Raw genomic sequence first — 16,282 nt, forward strand, 5'->3', positions numbered from 1 at the left:
TTCAGAGCCATGTGTTTCATCTTATCCTTTTTTTCTTCTGGGCGTACTCTAGAAAATTTAGAGACGGAATTCTAAACGTGAAAGTTAATTCCGTGTTGATGCTGTACAGGAAATTAAGTGTTGTCACTTTTTTCTTGTTTTCAGTTTCATGTCAATTAACTGATGTAATGTAAGTGTATAAAACAAGTTTTTCATTACAGTGGGCGGGTCTTTTTATGTGTGGAGTAATTTCCTGAAGGAGTAGTTTTGAAGTTTATTTATTCCATTATTTACATATGCCATTAAAAGGAGAAGTCATCAGCAATGCAGTTTGTAAAGCTGTTGATAATGCATGGTGCCATTGCACAAATAACTCCCATGACCCCCCTATATCCTAACACAAAATAAAAGATAAGTACTCGTAGTGGCATGTGGGGCTAAATGAAATGTTGAGACAACTTACCTTTTTCAAGATTAATAAAACTTACATTGAAACATTATTTTTCATTTTTCGCACTAAATTTGTGCCTTCGAAAATAGTTGGAAATTTTTCATTTTTTTTTCATGGAGCAAAGTGAAAAAGTATTTTTCTAATCAAATATTTTCTGTTTAATTATCAAAGTATATTTGATCAGATGAGTGAGTAAATAAAATAATAAATGAATAAGCAAATACATGATGAAACAGCAAACGAATAAACTAATTAATTAATTAATTAATGTATTAGAAAAAGTAGTTCAAAATAAGTGGATAAATGAATAATCAATGTAGATGAAATAATGCAAATAAATTAATTAATAAATGAATACAGAAGTGCTTTGATACATGAATGAATTAGAATCGAAATGAAATTTTTCTTTGCCTCATTCACTTTGCTCTTCGTGTACTTGACAAATAGTGATAAACATTTAAAATTAAAACGTATCTAGTATTAACTAAATAAGTTCTGCACTAGACATCAGCAGATGTAAAGCAATGAAAGCATGAAGTTTTTTCCCCTATCCCTAAGCATCACATGAAGACCACTTAAAAGCAGTATCTCTCTAATCAGCTTCGTGCATTGAATGGCAGTTTTGAAAGTTTTTTGCTTAAATTTAAAGAGTATCATTATTATTGTTATTTTGGTAGCAATATAATAATAATAATAATAATAATAATAATAATAATAATAATAATAATAACAATAATAATAATAATAATAATAATAATAATAATAATAATAATAATAATAATAATAATAATAATAATAATAATAATAATAATAATAATAATTAGTTAATAATAACAACAACAGCAGTAATAAAAATAATAACAACAACAGTAATAATAATTAGTACTATTGCTATTTTTATTGTTATTATCATTAATATTGTTGTTGTTATATTAATAATAATAATAATAATATAACAGCAACAACAACAATAATAGTAATAATAATGACAATAATAATAGTAGTACTTATTATTATTATTACTACTGTTACTACTATTGTTATTATTATACCAATATGTGTGATTCTATTCATAGATTCAACATTCCAAGATTTTGTTGAACACCCTTGCATGATTGAGATTAAACCCCGTTCTGTGTTCATTCATATTGATGTGCCTGGACAACATGACCATGCTGATGACCTTCCTTCAGAGTAAGATTTTCATTAGACTTTGCTTTAAAAACAGATTTATGCAGTGCTGAGCAATTTCATGAATTAGTGTGTATTACAAAGCACGTTTGCATAAATTATAAAAATTTTCTTTTTTTTTCTAAAAGCGTAATTCGAAATTACTGTATTTACGTGTAAGTGATTGTTAAAATGAAAAATAATTTCCATCTGAGAAATGCTGCATCTCACATACGTTAAGTAATGTCTACTAACAATGTATTGAAAAATATGCAATGACAAAGTAAAGTCAACATTTCACCATCATTTAGCTTGAAAAGAAGTTAGATTGCATTCCACATAGCTTAATATTTTTATCATTTATAAGTACTTTTTTATTAAAGAAATGTAAAGAAATTTCGATTTACTATATTTTAAATGAATATTTTTCAGAATTGTAATGTTCTCCAAATGTGTAAAGCTTCTTAGAATTTTTCCGATATAAAAATGTTGCTAATGACCAAAGTGGTAAAGAACTAGTTTTATTAGTTCTTAAGAGTTATTATTTTTCTTTTTTTTTTGTCTTTAAGCGTTTAAAACCTATCTAAATGTATGAAACGTGAGATTTAAAGAGATTTTCGTTAATCATAAAATGGTTTAGTTTGAAACTGAAAACGAATATCTCGAGTATCTGCATTTGAGAAAATGACATAATTAAGAATGCGAATAAATATTACGATAAAAACTATTACCAAACTGGTGGGCTATTAATTTCTTCAGTCTACCAAATGAAATGATCTTTTTTTTTTTTCTTTTGTGGAAAACTCTACACAGGAAAAATAACATAAATTTTAAAATAGAGTAATCATGGGGAATCTCTACACCCGGGTAAGATGCCACACTCCCTTGAACTTCTTGTTATAATCAACGGTCAATCGCTAAAGGTGTTCATCCAATCATAAGTTACAGCTCTTTAATGTAAACTACTCCATACACTAAAAAGCCAATTAAACTGATAATTGTTCCTAATTTCAAGTTCATTTTATATTTTAGAGAAAAGACAAATGATGACTTTTACAATACAATGTGTTCCTTCCAAGAAATAAGACCATCAACATTTTCATTCTAAAAATATTGAACAACTGAATCAAATCTCCACTGCCTGACCTTTGCTCAAGTTCGAACATATTTAACTAATTCAGTCTTTAACACGAACCTTAACTTGAAAATCTATTTGCTAATCTTGTAGTTCTCTTTTGAACACTCTTTCAGTTAAGAAATATCTTTTTTAACGTAAGGCTACCAAAACTAAACAGCGTACTTCAAGGGGGTAGTCACCAAACTTCTTACCATTTAAAGAATAACTTCCTCTATGACATCTAAATGATTTGTTGTTTTGACCCATTCCAACATTATAAAATTTTAAACTGGATTATATAAACTGTTTAAAAAAATTAGGACGTAATTCTCCTTACAAAAATAAGCCGAATAAACGTATACATGTTTAAAACAGGTAGGAGTATAATGTAAAATTTCGTAAGCTAATCTCAATTAGAGTTCACGACTTATCAAGGGCGCTAATTGTTTACATTCACAAGATAAATTTTGTAAAGATATTCTTGTGTACTAAGTAGCCAAATGTTAGTGAATCAAAAATTAACCGATGTTTTCCCATTCGTTATCTTTACATGAACTCCATTTTGCTTCTTGGTGAAACTGATGTTTTTTCTTATGTCTAATCTAATGCATAATTCATGAATCATTCCCGTCATTTAGTGAGGAAAGAAGTTGGTACAATTGCACTCCTCCTGATTTAGAGACGAATTAAATGTGCTTATATATAGCGATTTTTTTTTTCAAATTGGCTTCTTAAATGCATTGTTGGTTAAGAATTAGTAACGTAGTTAACGTTTGTGGTTAAGAATTCTTGAATGAAAACACTCATATAAGTGTAAAAACAAAATAAATCGTTTCGTATAATTGCGTTTAATATTCCTAGATGGGGCTAATTTGGACAGTAGTTTCCAAAATTATTGTTTAAAAATCCTTTTGCAAACTACGACTACCTCAAAGATTATGTTTAAAGTCATACCTAATGCTTTTGTTTAAAAATGGGCATCAACAAAACATATTAGAGTTCCATTAAATTCTAGTTAGATTTTTCTTACATTGTTGTTTCTGTTCTTATAGGTTTCAATTTCCTACTATCCAACAAATGGGAGAAGATTTAGTAGCAATCTTAGATCATTTGAAGTAAGTTGTTTTTATTTGCATCTTATGACCAGTAATTTATAAGTCTCATCATCCCAATGAAATTAGTGTTATGTCATTTATTAATCCTTTCTGACCCTGATTTTACTCTTTTGTTATTTAATGATTTTTAAGCAATAAAACATATTAGTTCATAATCTCCATGAAATGACGCAAATATTGAATACTAGTGGTTACCCACACGGCTTTGCCCGTAATAGAAAAATCAATAGGTCTTTTGGTTTGCCTGTATATTTACAAATAATGTGTGGTGAATTTTCCCGCCAACTGGCTTGTACCCATGGAGGGCCGTCCGAAAGGAGGGGAGCGGGGCAATCGCCTCGGGCGCCACAAAATGAGGGGGCGCCGCAAGGCGCCCCTGGTTTCGAAGAAACACGACGACATTCGCACGAAGTGAAGGACGCCTTATCATATAAAATGCCCCGATCGTAAAAAATGTGGGGCGCCTTACGGTGCCCCCTCATTTTGTGTATCATAGATATAGCCATAAACGCACATAATAGAGAATCATTGCAATGATTCTCTAATTATCCCAGGGCACGAAAATATTCCTCTCTCCCAGTCTCCAGAACATTCGTTTCCTTTGTATCATTGAAGCAGATACAATTTCTGAGAATATAACTGTTAAGAATGAAACAAAAGGGACTTCTCCTTTGTCCAGTTCCCACCAAACTAGCTTGAATTCTGCCCTGCGTGTAGTGACGTAACCAGAAAATTTTTTAGGGCGGCACATTGAAAAAATAAAAAAACAAAAAAAAAAAATTTTTTTTTTTGATCTGATAGGAAAGGTAAAATTTTTGAAAATTTTAGTTTTAAAACGCAATTTTAGCTTTAAAAACGCGATTATGGGCCTAGTTCATTGACGTAAGAGTAAGAAAGAAATCTCAGAGACATTTTCCGATGGATTATTTTTTAAAATAGATGGAAATCCATTCCTTCTCCCCCCAGCAAGTTTTCGAAATTGAAGTTTCAAACACGCTACTTTAGACAAACTTCGAAGATTTTATGGGTAGGAGGATTAGAAGCATTTCGCTGGATTTTTTTAAAAAGTTGTGGTCTAAAAAATTTAAGCAATGTTTTGCATTCATTTTTTTTTAAGTGTCGATTAAAATATCATTGCTTGTGATATTAAAGAAAGTCGATATGGACACCCGTGCACGAATATTTTCATAATCTCAAGTCTTAAAATGCAATTATAAAACCATATTTTGTTATATTAGGGCCAGTAATTCGAAATTAAAGCTTCAAAAACGCAATTCTTAGCGATTTTCGAAGTTGTTAAGTATTTGTAAGCTTTTCCCTAATGCTTACTAATATTTGATGCAAAAGAATGCCATCTTTGTTTTTAACATATATGAAAGCTGGCACAAGTGAAACCAAAAAACTCTTCAAAGAATCATCGGATGAGTCCAGATCCAAATTTGATTTTGATGCAATTTACTTCGTTGAATCCATTTTATATTTATAATCAGCAAATTATTTATTAGTGTTCTTAGTTTGATCAGTGTGAGTAAAATTCAGTTTTAACTATTTGTTTTTTATCTAGTAGGAGACCATTTTATTAGATAAATATTAGGATTTTTAACCTTTCCATTTTTCGAAATGTTTTTGGGGTATTAATGTTTTGCAAATATTAGAAACAGATTCATTGCTTGTGTTTTAATTTGTATTATGCATAGTCCACTGATTGTTCTGTTCAGTAATATGGAGAAAATTCAAGTATGACGCGTTCACGCGTATTATGCACTGATGTTATAACTTTAATTTTTTCTCTGTGTATATAAGGCGGGGGCGCAGGGAAAAATTCGCCCCGGTCGCCGTCAGCTCTTCGGACGGCCCTGTACCCATGTTACGGTTCCACATTATGATAATTTTGTATCTCGCCAATTTGCTGGTGCCCATGTTACGGTTCCACGGTATGATAATTTCGTAATTTACTCGTCCATATTATGATAATTTTGCTACTAAAATTGAAATAGAAAAAGAACCACATCGAATTTTTGAAAAATCGCTTCGAGGTGCACACCCTCATGGTACAACTAACTTTGTGCCAAATTTCATGAAAATCGGCCGAACGGTCTAGGCTCTATGCGCGTCACAGAGATCCTGAGAGACAGAGAGAGATCCGGACAGAGAGTCTTTCAGCTTTATTATTAGTAAAGCTAACATGATGCTCTAAAATAAGAGTCACTTTCATTACCTTTTTAAAGTCTCTGAACTGTTTCATGCTTTATTTTTTCACCTTGTTGTTAAAAAAATATAGATATTTACTCGTCTAAATTTGCTTCATGGGCTCCATATGCAGATAACCACTGTGCTGAAATGATAATGTCACTATTCAGTTCCAAACATTTAAACACTCTTTTTACATCGTAACTCAATTATAGTCAGTGTCGGATTTACAGATTTGGCGTTCGTCGCAATGCATTTTTGAATTATCCCCAAAGATATCTTTTTGGACCCTATTCTGGGCCGTTTGTCGCAGTTGCGACATTTGCAATGCAGTAAATCCTCCACTAATTACAGTTAAAAAAAAAGCAGCATTTTTTATAAACACCAAGATTTCAGTATTTAAAGATTCAGAGAGGTTGCCTTGTACAAGCGTCTTCGTTACAGACTGGTTGTTAATCCATGTATCTTTGTATAAATATCTTCGTTAAATACTGGAAGTCAATCCATGCATCTTTGTATAAGTATCTTCGTTAAAGACTGGAAGTTAATCCATGCGTCTTTGTATAAGTATCTTCGTTAAAGACTGGAAGTTAATCCATGCGTCGTTGTACAAGTATATTCGTTAAAGACTGGAAGTTAATTCATGCATCTTTGTATAAGTATCTTCGTTAAAGACTGGAAGTTAATCCATGCGTCTTTGTATAAGTATCTTCGTTAAAGACTGGAAGTTAATCCATGCGTCTTTGTATAAGTATCATTGGTTGATACTGGGAGTTAATCTATGACATTGAATGTCTGTGCTAAAGCCTGAAGACATGGTTCAAACTGGGAAAATAAAACTCCGCTTCCGACTAAAAAAACATGTATAACGTTAGAGTAAGAACATAGATTCAACTTTTACAATAATTCTACAACTTGAGTTTTGTATCTTAGAGAGATTATGTGAGAAAGAAATTATAATGTTTCTTTCATTTTCCTTTTTTTAGAGTGAAACTTGTTGTTGGATTTGGTGAAGGAGCTGGAGCAAATATTTTAGTCAGATTCGCTGTAAGTATCACTTTTCTGAATCTTAAATGACAGGGGGGGGGGGGATTCCCTTCCGGATGCAACTTTATGGAATAAATGAAAGCACCTTTCAAACAGATCGTTGGCAGCTGAAGTACGAAAGCACGCTAACAAAACAATTGAGAGGAAAACAATTGCGTAGATAAATCTATGTAATACTTCAGAACAGACATAGAGAACGTTTATTCACGGGGCAGATGTATCATAAAATTTTCGAAACATAACATCTTTAAAATTACTACGTCTTGACACTAAGTTTCAATTGAAAAATACTCCTTATGTTATTCGTTGTGTCTCTTGTCGCAATAAAGATGATTCTTTTAATCAGTTTTTTCACTTAAAATACACACAAGAAAATGTATTTTTTGCGAAATGTTGCCTTTTACAAATCTACTTACTATAATTATTTTGGAGTTAAAAGCTTTCATTATGGCAGAAAACATCTGCGGTACTATTAAGTTAATAATGGTGTTAAAAAATTATGATAGTTTAATTCATTATTATATTATTCTGTTTCGAAGTTGGAAAGAAGCAACATATGGAAAAAATATGATTCATCAGAAACTTAATTTAAAGTTTTAGAAGTGGGGAATTTTGCATAATAACACCTCAAAAAAAAAAAAAAAAAAAAAAAAAAAAAAAATCCTTGCATGTAGAGAATTGCTTGAAATACTAACGACATCTTAGTATGTTTGAAAGCTAAAAGATTAGAAAACAGCTTGAAGTTTTGAAAACGTCCTCGCTATTTTGGTCAACTTTCCCGAATTTTAAGTGCATGTACACTTCAAATGCTCATCAAAAGTGATTAGGAAGTATCACCCTTGAAGATTAATAAAATTCAATTGATAATCCATCATCAATTAGCGTTTTGTAGTCTAATTTGCCGTAAAAGTTTAAAAAATAAATAAAAAAACAAATAAGCAAAACAAGACGAAAGAAGGCTTAAATGTATCGTAAAAATAAATAAACTTCAATTCAGCTTAATTCCATACCTTTTGAACAACAACTAATAGGTTTGTTTTGATTAAAAGCGATTAATTTTTTATATTCAGCTCCTTCCCAAAGCTGGTTGCAAGAATACCAAATGGTTGAATTCGTCAAATAAAAATTAATTCAAAACCATAGAGGGAATGGGGTGGTTTCCTTCAGTCAAAAGCACTACTTTTAGTCATTGAAATGGGTAGAATGAGCAAAAAAAAATAACATGGACCCAGAAAATACTTTCATTTTTCCAACACTTTTTTAAAAATTAATTTTATAAAAAGTCCGATTTTTCAAACAAGGCGTGATCTTTATGACGTCACAAATGATGCACTTTGACACATCTTTCTACTACGTTTTCACGTTATGATAATCAAGCAACGAATTCAAATTGCACTCTACGCTTGCTATCAACCATATTGTTGCCAATACACGTGAGTAAAGATGCGAATTAAATATTTTGCACTGTGAATGGCAACACTGAATGGCATTTTATCATTTGTGATGTCATCGGCAGAAGTCGTGAACAATGAAAGCGCTCCGATTTAAGTAATTTTTAAAAATATTAAACGTAAACAAATTTATCAAAAAATTGTCAGATCCTTTGCTTTTAAGCATGCTCTTTCGGAAAAAAATACTTTAAAAATTTTGGAAACGATCTCATTCCAAATAATTAACGGATAAGTTTTTCTTAGAATTATTAATTATCATGCAATAGTAAATAAATTGCGTACAAATGATACAAAACACATTTTTCAAGAAGTGACAAATTTATTCAATGTATTTAATATTTTTAACATTAATTTTTATCTAATTAAATGCTTGTCCTCTCTTTCAGCTGGCTAATCCATCGCGAGTCCTAGGTTTAGTTTTAATTCATTGTGTTTCAACTGGAGTAGGTGTTATGGAATATTTCAAAGATAAGGTATGTTATTTTCATACTGGCAATAAACCGATATCTATAATTTCCGCTTGTAAGAACTGCTACAAGTAATAAGGTCAAACATTTTTATTCAGATATTTTTCTGGAAGTTAATTTTGTTGACCATAATTTTTGGTTTGTTCATCATAAATTAACTTGCTAACACTTAAAACTACTAAGATGAGTGCGCCAAAAGCTGTGCTAAATATTGTTTATTTAATTCAGTGTTGCTCAATCTACGTCTCGTGGGCCTCATCCGGCCCACGAAGCTCTTCCATGTGGCCCGTTATTTTTCCCGCAATATTTCAAATAAAAAAGTACGATTAGTGAAAATGTCACAAATTTGGAGCCAGTTACTTAGAAATTGGTTTCTGAATAAAATTAAAAATTAAAAAAAAACCCCGACTGAGTCGCAAATGTAAAATTAAGAGGGAAAATTGAAAATGCCTTTAAAAGCAATAGGGTCTGATGGGGGAAAGTGGTCAATGGGGTAAAGTGGTCATACGTCAAATAAATGACTTTAGCTTGGAAATAAATGTTCGAATGAATGTGAAAATTTTATTTTCGGTTCGGTGAGTTAGAAACTACATTTTGAACACAAAATTTCAAAACTGGCAAAATTTTATTTGGTAAAAAAAATATTTTGTGTAAATATGAAAATTTTAAAAATGTAAACACCTCTTTTAACTTCTTTAGGAAATTTTGTTTGTTAGAATTATGAACAGATTGACGGCACAGGAAGCTTCCTACATGTCGTAAGATCACTTACTCATTAGCAGTTAGCTGAATAGATTTTCGATAAATTTTTAGAACAATTTCAGTAAGATGGGGTAAAGTGGTCATAATATTAGGCTTAACGAATATTGATTTTCTAATGTCACTTTATAGTTAAATATAAGGCAGATATAAATTAAGTATTAATTTCACTTAATATGTATTGTTTTTACAGTAAGTAGGGTTAAATATACGAGTATATACGTATGCATAAGCATATACTCGTGTAAGCGCGTATATAAACGTATTCACATAAATGCATCAATAAATAGGTATATGGGTATCTGCGATATGGGTTTTTTTATCCATTCAGATATACATTCGACTATACACGTATATACTAGCCTTTACTCGTATGTATACGAACACTTATATACTCAGGTAGACACGTATATACACGTACGTACTCGAGTAGACACTTACATACAAGCATATGATGTACAAGTATACAGGGTGAGTTTAAGCTTTTGGGAAAATTTATAAAAGGTGTAGAGGGGAGGATAAGAAGCAAGAATAATAAGGAGCATATGGTTACAAACACAATGTTGACGCACTACATGCACGCAAAGCCAAATACTGATGGATGCAAAACAAGTTACAAATTTGTTACACTAAGACAATTTTACACAACATTTTAGATCGTAAGAAAGTTTTAAAGCGATTGAAGAAATCTGCGGCCTGCAGCTGTAATACAGGCGTCGTAATCACAAAGACCTCTCTGTTTTAATAACGATACTTTTAAAAACTTTCATTCGTCGCTGCGCCTTTGTTGCGATGCGTGTATTAGGACTACTACAGGCCGTAACTTTTAACAAAAGCTCTAAATATTTCTTAAAAATAAAAATTTTGAGTAAAATCATCTTTGTGTAAAAAATTTGTGACCTGTTTTGCATCCATCAGTTTCTGGCTTTGTGTGCATGTAGCGCGTCAGCGACCATAAGCTCCTTATTATTCTTTGCATTTTATCCTCCCCTCTCACACCCCTTAGATTTTTGCTCCAGAGCTTGGATTCACTCTGTAGGCATACATGTATATAAGCGTATATACTCTTGTATACTTATATGTACTGGTGTATACACGTAAATAGACGTATATACATCTTTTCAGGTATATAATTCTGTTTACACGTATACATACGTATATAACCATGCTTCCATATATACATGTATCTACGTCAGTAGATACGTACAAACACGCACTGGATGCATCCACGAATTAACTCGTGTATACCCGTATATACATTTATGTACACTTGTGTATGTACCCACATATGTACAGGTGTACACCTGTACATATATGCGTATATACATCTACTATACACGTATATATTCAGATATGCACGTGTATACTCAAGATACAAGTGCATAAATGCATATGACGTTCGTTTATACGCGTATATACACGTGACACGTATATAAACATGACACATATATACTCGTGTAGATACGTCAACACTCCTTTAGGTAATCACGTATACATGCTTATATACTCGTGTATACACGTATATACTTGAGCAGGCACGTGCATGCATGCATCTGATGTATGCATGTATCTACTCATATATGAACTTGTTTACTTATGTTTACACGACACGTATATACTCGTGTATACACACATATATTAGTGCATATACTTGTAACCAAAGAAATAACTGAAATATACAAATATTAGATTTATTAAATGTGGTTTTGCATTTATTTTTAACTATGACCATTTTACCCCATTATATGACCACTTTCCCCCATCCCATGGGGTAAAGTGGTCATAAATACAAAGGGAAAAGAAAGTGTTGTAAAACTAATTAAATCGATATTTTTTTTCTAAACTTCAATGTACTGTGTTCTTTAATAATGCAATGTAAAATAACAACAAAAAAAGTTGAAGTGTTTAAATAATTTGTTGTATTTATTATCCACCAAAGTTGAAAACATACGATTTTATGACCACTTTACCCCACCAGACCCTATACTGTTAAAAATCAATTACAAATATTTTATTTTTTAGCAAATAGAAACTGGCAACAGAATTTCTTTTTAATCATTGTTTTTTCAATTAAATTCATTCGAAGAAGCAACCTAGCTGGGACACTCTCGATCAACTTTCCTTGCGAACAAAAAAATTTTTTCCTTGTTCATCGATGTTTTTATCAATGTATAGCATACATTTTTTAATATACTACACTACAGACTTACATATATGATAATTTCTAATAAATGTTTCTTAGTGGATCCGTGAATTCTTTTGGCGTTGCGTCAATTCGTTAAATAATAGCTATTATTTTAGAAATTTCTAAGTAAAAAGCCAATAATCTATTAAACATATATATATATATATATATATATATATATATATATATATATATATATATATATATATATATATATATATATATGTGTGTGTGTGTGTGTGTGTGTGTGTGTGTGTGTGTGTGGAAATATTTTCAAACTGAATGAAACTAAAAGTAAATTTATCGTTTCATTCACAGGTTCATCAGAAGTATCGTTTGACTTAAAGGACTTTGTGACCACGAGCATATTTAACGCCCTCCAGTCACCATTAATGGAGACTGGATCTTCGAACGGCTAGGATCGAACCCGGAACCCTCCGGTCACAAGTTCGATGCCGTTCCGCGCGGCCCAATAGATTCTACTGCATGTAAAATCTATTGGGCCGGAATTTGCATATTAGTGACAAAATAGTCAAAAAAAATCCTGTCATGCCTTCCAAGTACGTTTGGACTACATGTCTCAACTTCATGTGAATTTAAAACCAAAACGAGATTTTTTGTGTCCGAACCTAATCTGTTAGATTGCAAATAGAAGAGATTCATATTTGATATTACAGCTAATTTTTGTGTCTTTTTTTTTTTTTTTTTTTTTGCATAAATAAGGAAACCCACAACGGTACAGTCTATGCGTTGTTTTTTTAACCAAAGCGACAGTTTTTCAGTATTTTAAAGCCTATTACCTTAATTTAAAAAAAAGATCTGTATTCAAACATTTTTGAAAAAAATCTACTATTTTACCCCAAATAAATAAGATGATATATTATTTAATCAAAAGTGTCAAAGGAAAGAACTGATTTTTTTATTTGTAAGGTCCAAATTTCTTACACAATTGAAAATTTTAATTTTATTTTCAGTTCATGAATTGGAAACTTTCTAATGTTGGGATGAATCCATCTACAGAGCAGTACCTTGTACTGCACAAATTTGGAGCGGTAAGGTTATTACAGTTTTTGACTCATTTTATTACTTGTGTTTTTTATTTGAGTGTGTTTGATGTCTGCTCTACATAAATTTTAGTAAGCGCTTTTAAAAAATACCTCCCTTAGCATTAGTTGGTTCTAAAAAGGGTTTTACCACATTTTTTTTCTTTTTCTACGTAGTTAGTTTTAAAAAATTGTGACCTTAAATTGTAAAATAATGATAATAATTGTTTTCTTATCAGAACTCATTTTGAGGAAAAGTAAACTCAGTTAACGTGCATTCAATTTGGCTCGTATATTTTACTAACTTTTCGATAAAACACAATGCGACCGAAGTTGGGTGTACGTAAAATATTTTTATCATGTATTTTAAAAAATTTCATTGAAGTGAACTATTGAGAAACTGTGGTTAAAATGTGTCTTTTTTATTACTTGTTCACCCCGTTTTGCTTTTTTTCCCCTCCTTTCCTTTATGTCGTTTAAACTCTAAAAGAAAACTAAATAATTCTTATTGATATCGATTAAGGCCATAAAGTGTAGAAAAATTGTAATTTTAATAATTTTCTTGAAAATATTTAGTCTTCTAATATGCTTGAAGACTTTGGTAAGTAGTCAGATATGCTTTACTAATATGAGACATTTTAATCTTCAGGTAATATAATGCTACCTTGGGGTATTAACTTTCGATTTTTTTATTATTATATTACATCTGATGAAATAAGCGAATCACATTATTTAAAATAAACAGTTTGGATCAATACTTATCGATGTCTCCGCCCTTATGGTCAATGACTTATCTTTTTATTAAATTTTAAATTGTGCCTTATTCACTTTTGACCAATATTATAGTCGAGGTAGCCAACTTGTTTACCGTCAAATGCGACGTCATTCGCTGACGTGATTATTTTGCATGGTGGTAAGAGGAAAAGTACTAGAAACTTCGTTAAAAATAATGGAGTATCAACATAATTATTAAATAACACTCAACAAAAAAAATAGCACAGCAATTTAGTGGCACAAAATTTACAAAACTTGTGCCAGTTTAACGTTGTTTTGCTTTTGTTCAACAACTGGTACACAACTGCATGAAAAACCATCAGTGAGCCTTTTCCATTAGAAGATCCTATTGTGGAGTGTATGTTGACAAAGATTATCTTTAAAAAATGTCACTGTGAAAATTCATCATGGAAGAACAGTGTCATATTGTAGAGTATACGTCGAAAAAGACATTTTTGAAAAAACGTCAAAGTGCGAATTCGTCACGGAAGAACAATGTCATATTGTGGAGTATATGTCGAGAAAGACTATCTTAAAAAACCGTCAAAGTAAGAATACGTCATGGAAGAATAATGTGATATTGTAGCGAAAATGTCGAAAAAAATTATCTTAAAAACCGTTCGTCACGGAAGAACGATGTCATATTATGAAGTAAATGTCAAATGTTTCTGTGACCGATCTGTCCACCTCTACATAATAAATTCCAGATAATAAAAAATAAAATGTTTGAGTTAAGATTACAATATCGCCGCGTTAGTGTCTGTTTGGAAATTATAACATGATAAATTAAAACTTTAAAATAAAAAAAAAATTAAAAACTTTCAATTGAATTTTGACGTTAATAATTCTACCTTAATTATTAGTCTGTGTCGAAAAAGTATGAATAAATAGTTTCATGCTTTCTCTTTGTTAACCTTTATTGTCAAAAAAAAAAAAACGGGGGGGGGGGGAGTTAGGATGTTGCATTAATTGAAAATGAACTAAAGTTGTCCATTCTTTTATAACTACCAGCGCAAAGATCTTTAAGGGGGGAGGTTGCATGTTGAACAATATTGTGCTTCTCAATGAACAAAATGGTTTCCTTTTTATAAATTCACTGCAAAAAAGGATTATTTTTACATACCATTTCATGTATTTGTTTCCCAGATGAATATGATTGCAGTGGAAAACATGTATATTGGACCATGAATTAAATTGCCATATTGTAATATAAGAATGTATTTGATATATTGCAGCATGTTTTAAATATATATATATATATATATGTGTACTTGCATAACAGATTTCTTTCAGCTTTTAATAGCTAATTAATGTGGGCTATTGATCATTTGTAGCATGAAACATTCAAAATTTAACGAAGTAGAGCTTATGTATGAGAATGTAAAATATGTATTTACTTAAAGTCTATACGTGAAGTTCCTTCATGCGACATGGATGCTATGCAACAACATTTTGAGTCTAAATTGCTTCATATATTTGTCACGAACAGATTAATCATTGAGGTTATGCGATTGGATTACCGCATTTGATCAGCCAAATTAATCATTTGGCATTGTGTTATGTGCTTATTTTGAGCAATAAAGGGAGAGAGGAGTGGATTTAAAGCCCTAGATCGTAGCTTAAACAGCGACACCTCCGCCATCTTGGGGCTAAATGCCGCTTTTTTCCTATGTATGCTATAAAATGAAGTATGCTTCTTGATTGCGATCGTACTTGATTGTGGATTAACATGAAGTTAAATAAGAAGCCACAATCAAGGAGCAAAACATGCTACTTCACCATGCAGAAATAAGGAAAAAAGCATCGTTTAGTCCCAAGATGGTGGACGTGTCACCACATCGTTTAGCTCTAAGATGGCGGACGTGCTGCTACAAGTAGCGACACGTCCGCCATCTTGGGGCTAAATGCCGCTTTCCCCTTACTGCTTTAATGAAGTAGCGTGTTTTGCTTCTTGATTGTGGTGCTTCTTGATTGTGGATTAACGTAGAGTTAATAAGAAATCAAAACCCAGGAGCAAAACACGCTACTTCAGCACAGCAAACATATAAAGAAAGCATCGTTTAGTCCCAAGATGGCGGATTTGTCGCTAATTTAATCTAAGATTCAGGGCTTTAGGTAAACTCACATCCAGAACCGTTGGCTTTAAGTTTAAGTGATATCATCAGTCCTATGTGGTACTTTATTTATGAGTTAGGATTGTTATAACCTCCTTCCTTTCCTCAGAAGGAAAATTCGACTATACTAGTGATAAGTTTGTACATTTTATTTAACATTCCCAAATTCTGAAAGTTCTTATAGGCATTTCCACAGAAAAACGGGTAATTTGTACTGCACGTGACAGCTCATATAGTTCATTAGAATAATAATTTAAAAGGAGAATAAACATATTAATTTAAAAAATTTGGTTTTTCCAGAAATTACAAACATATGTGTAGTTTTGAAGCAAAACATTTTGTTTATTATGTTTTAAAATTATTACCTTTTAATTAAATGTATAAGCTGTCATGGAAAAAATAGAGATTTTTTCATTATAT

The 16,282-nt window shown here is 31.3% G+C and overlaps 1 protein-coding gene across 2 annotated transcripts in view; it reads left to right on the forward strand.

Annotated features, from left to right (window-relative positions):
• LOC129224490 (uncharacterized protein ZK1073.1-like) overlaps positions 1-16,282 on the forward strand; it is a 122,978-nt gene that overhangs the window by 83,022 nt on the left and 23,674 nt on the right. For both annotated transcript variants that reach the window (XM_054858949.1, XM_054858951.1), the window contains exons 4-8: positions 1,507-1,624; positions 3,770-3,832; positions 7,009-7,069; positions 8,907-8,993; positions 12,906-12,983. In XM_054858949.1, the coding sequence (XP_054714924.1) occupies positions 1,507-1,624; positions 3,770-3,832; positions 7,009-7,069; positions 8,907-8,993; positions 12,906-12,983 (407 nt within the window). The remainder of the gene's footprint in view (positions 1-1,506; positions 1,625-3,769; positions 3,833-7,008; positions 7,070-8,906; positions 8,994-12,905; positions 12,984-16,282) is intronic.

The sequence above is a fragment of the Uloborus diversus genome, chromosome 6, assembly GCF_026930045.1.
Source record: "Uloborus diversus isolate 005 chromosome 6, Udiv.v.3.1, whole genome shotgun sequence".
Lineage (NCBI taxonomy): Eukaryota > Metazoa > Arthropoda > Arachnida > Araneae > Uloboridae > Uloborus > Uloborus diversus.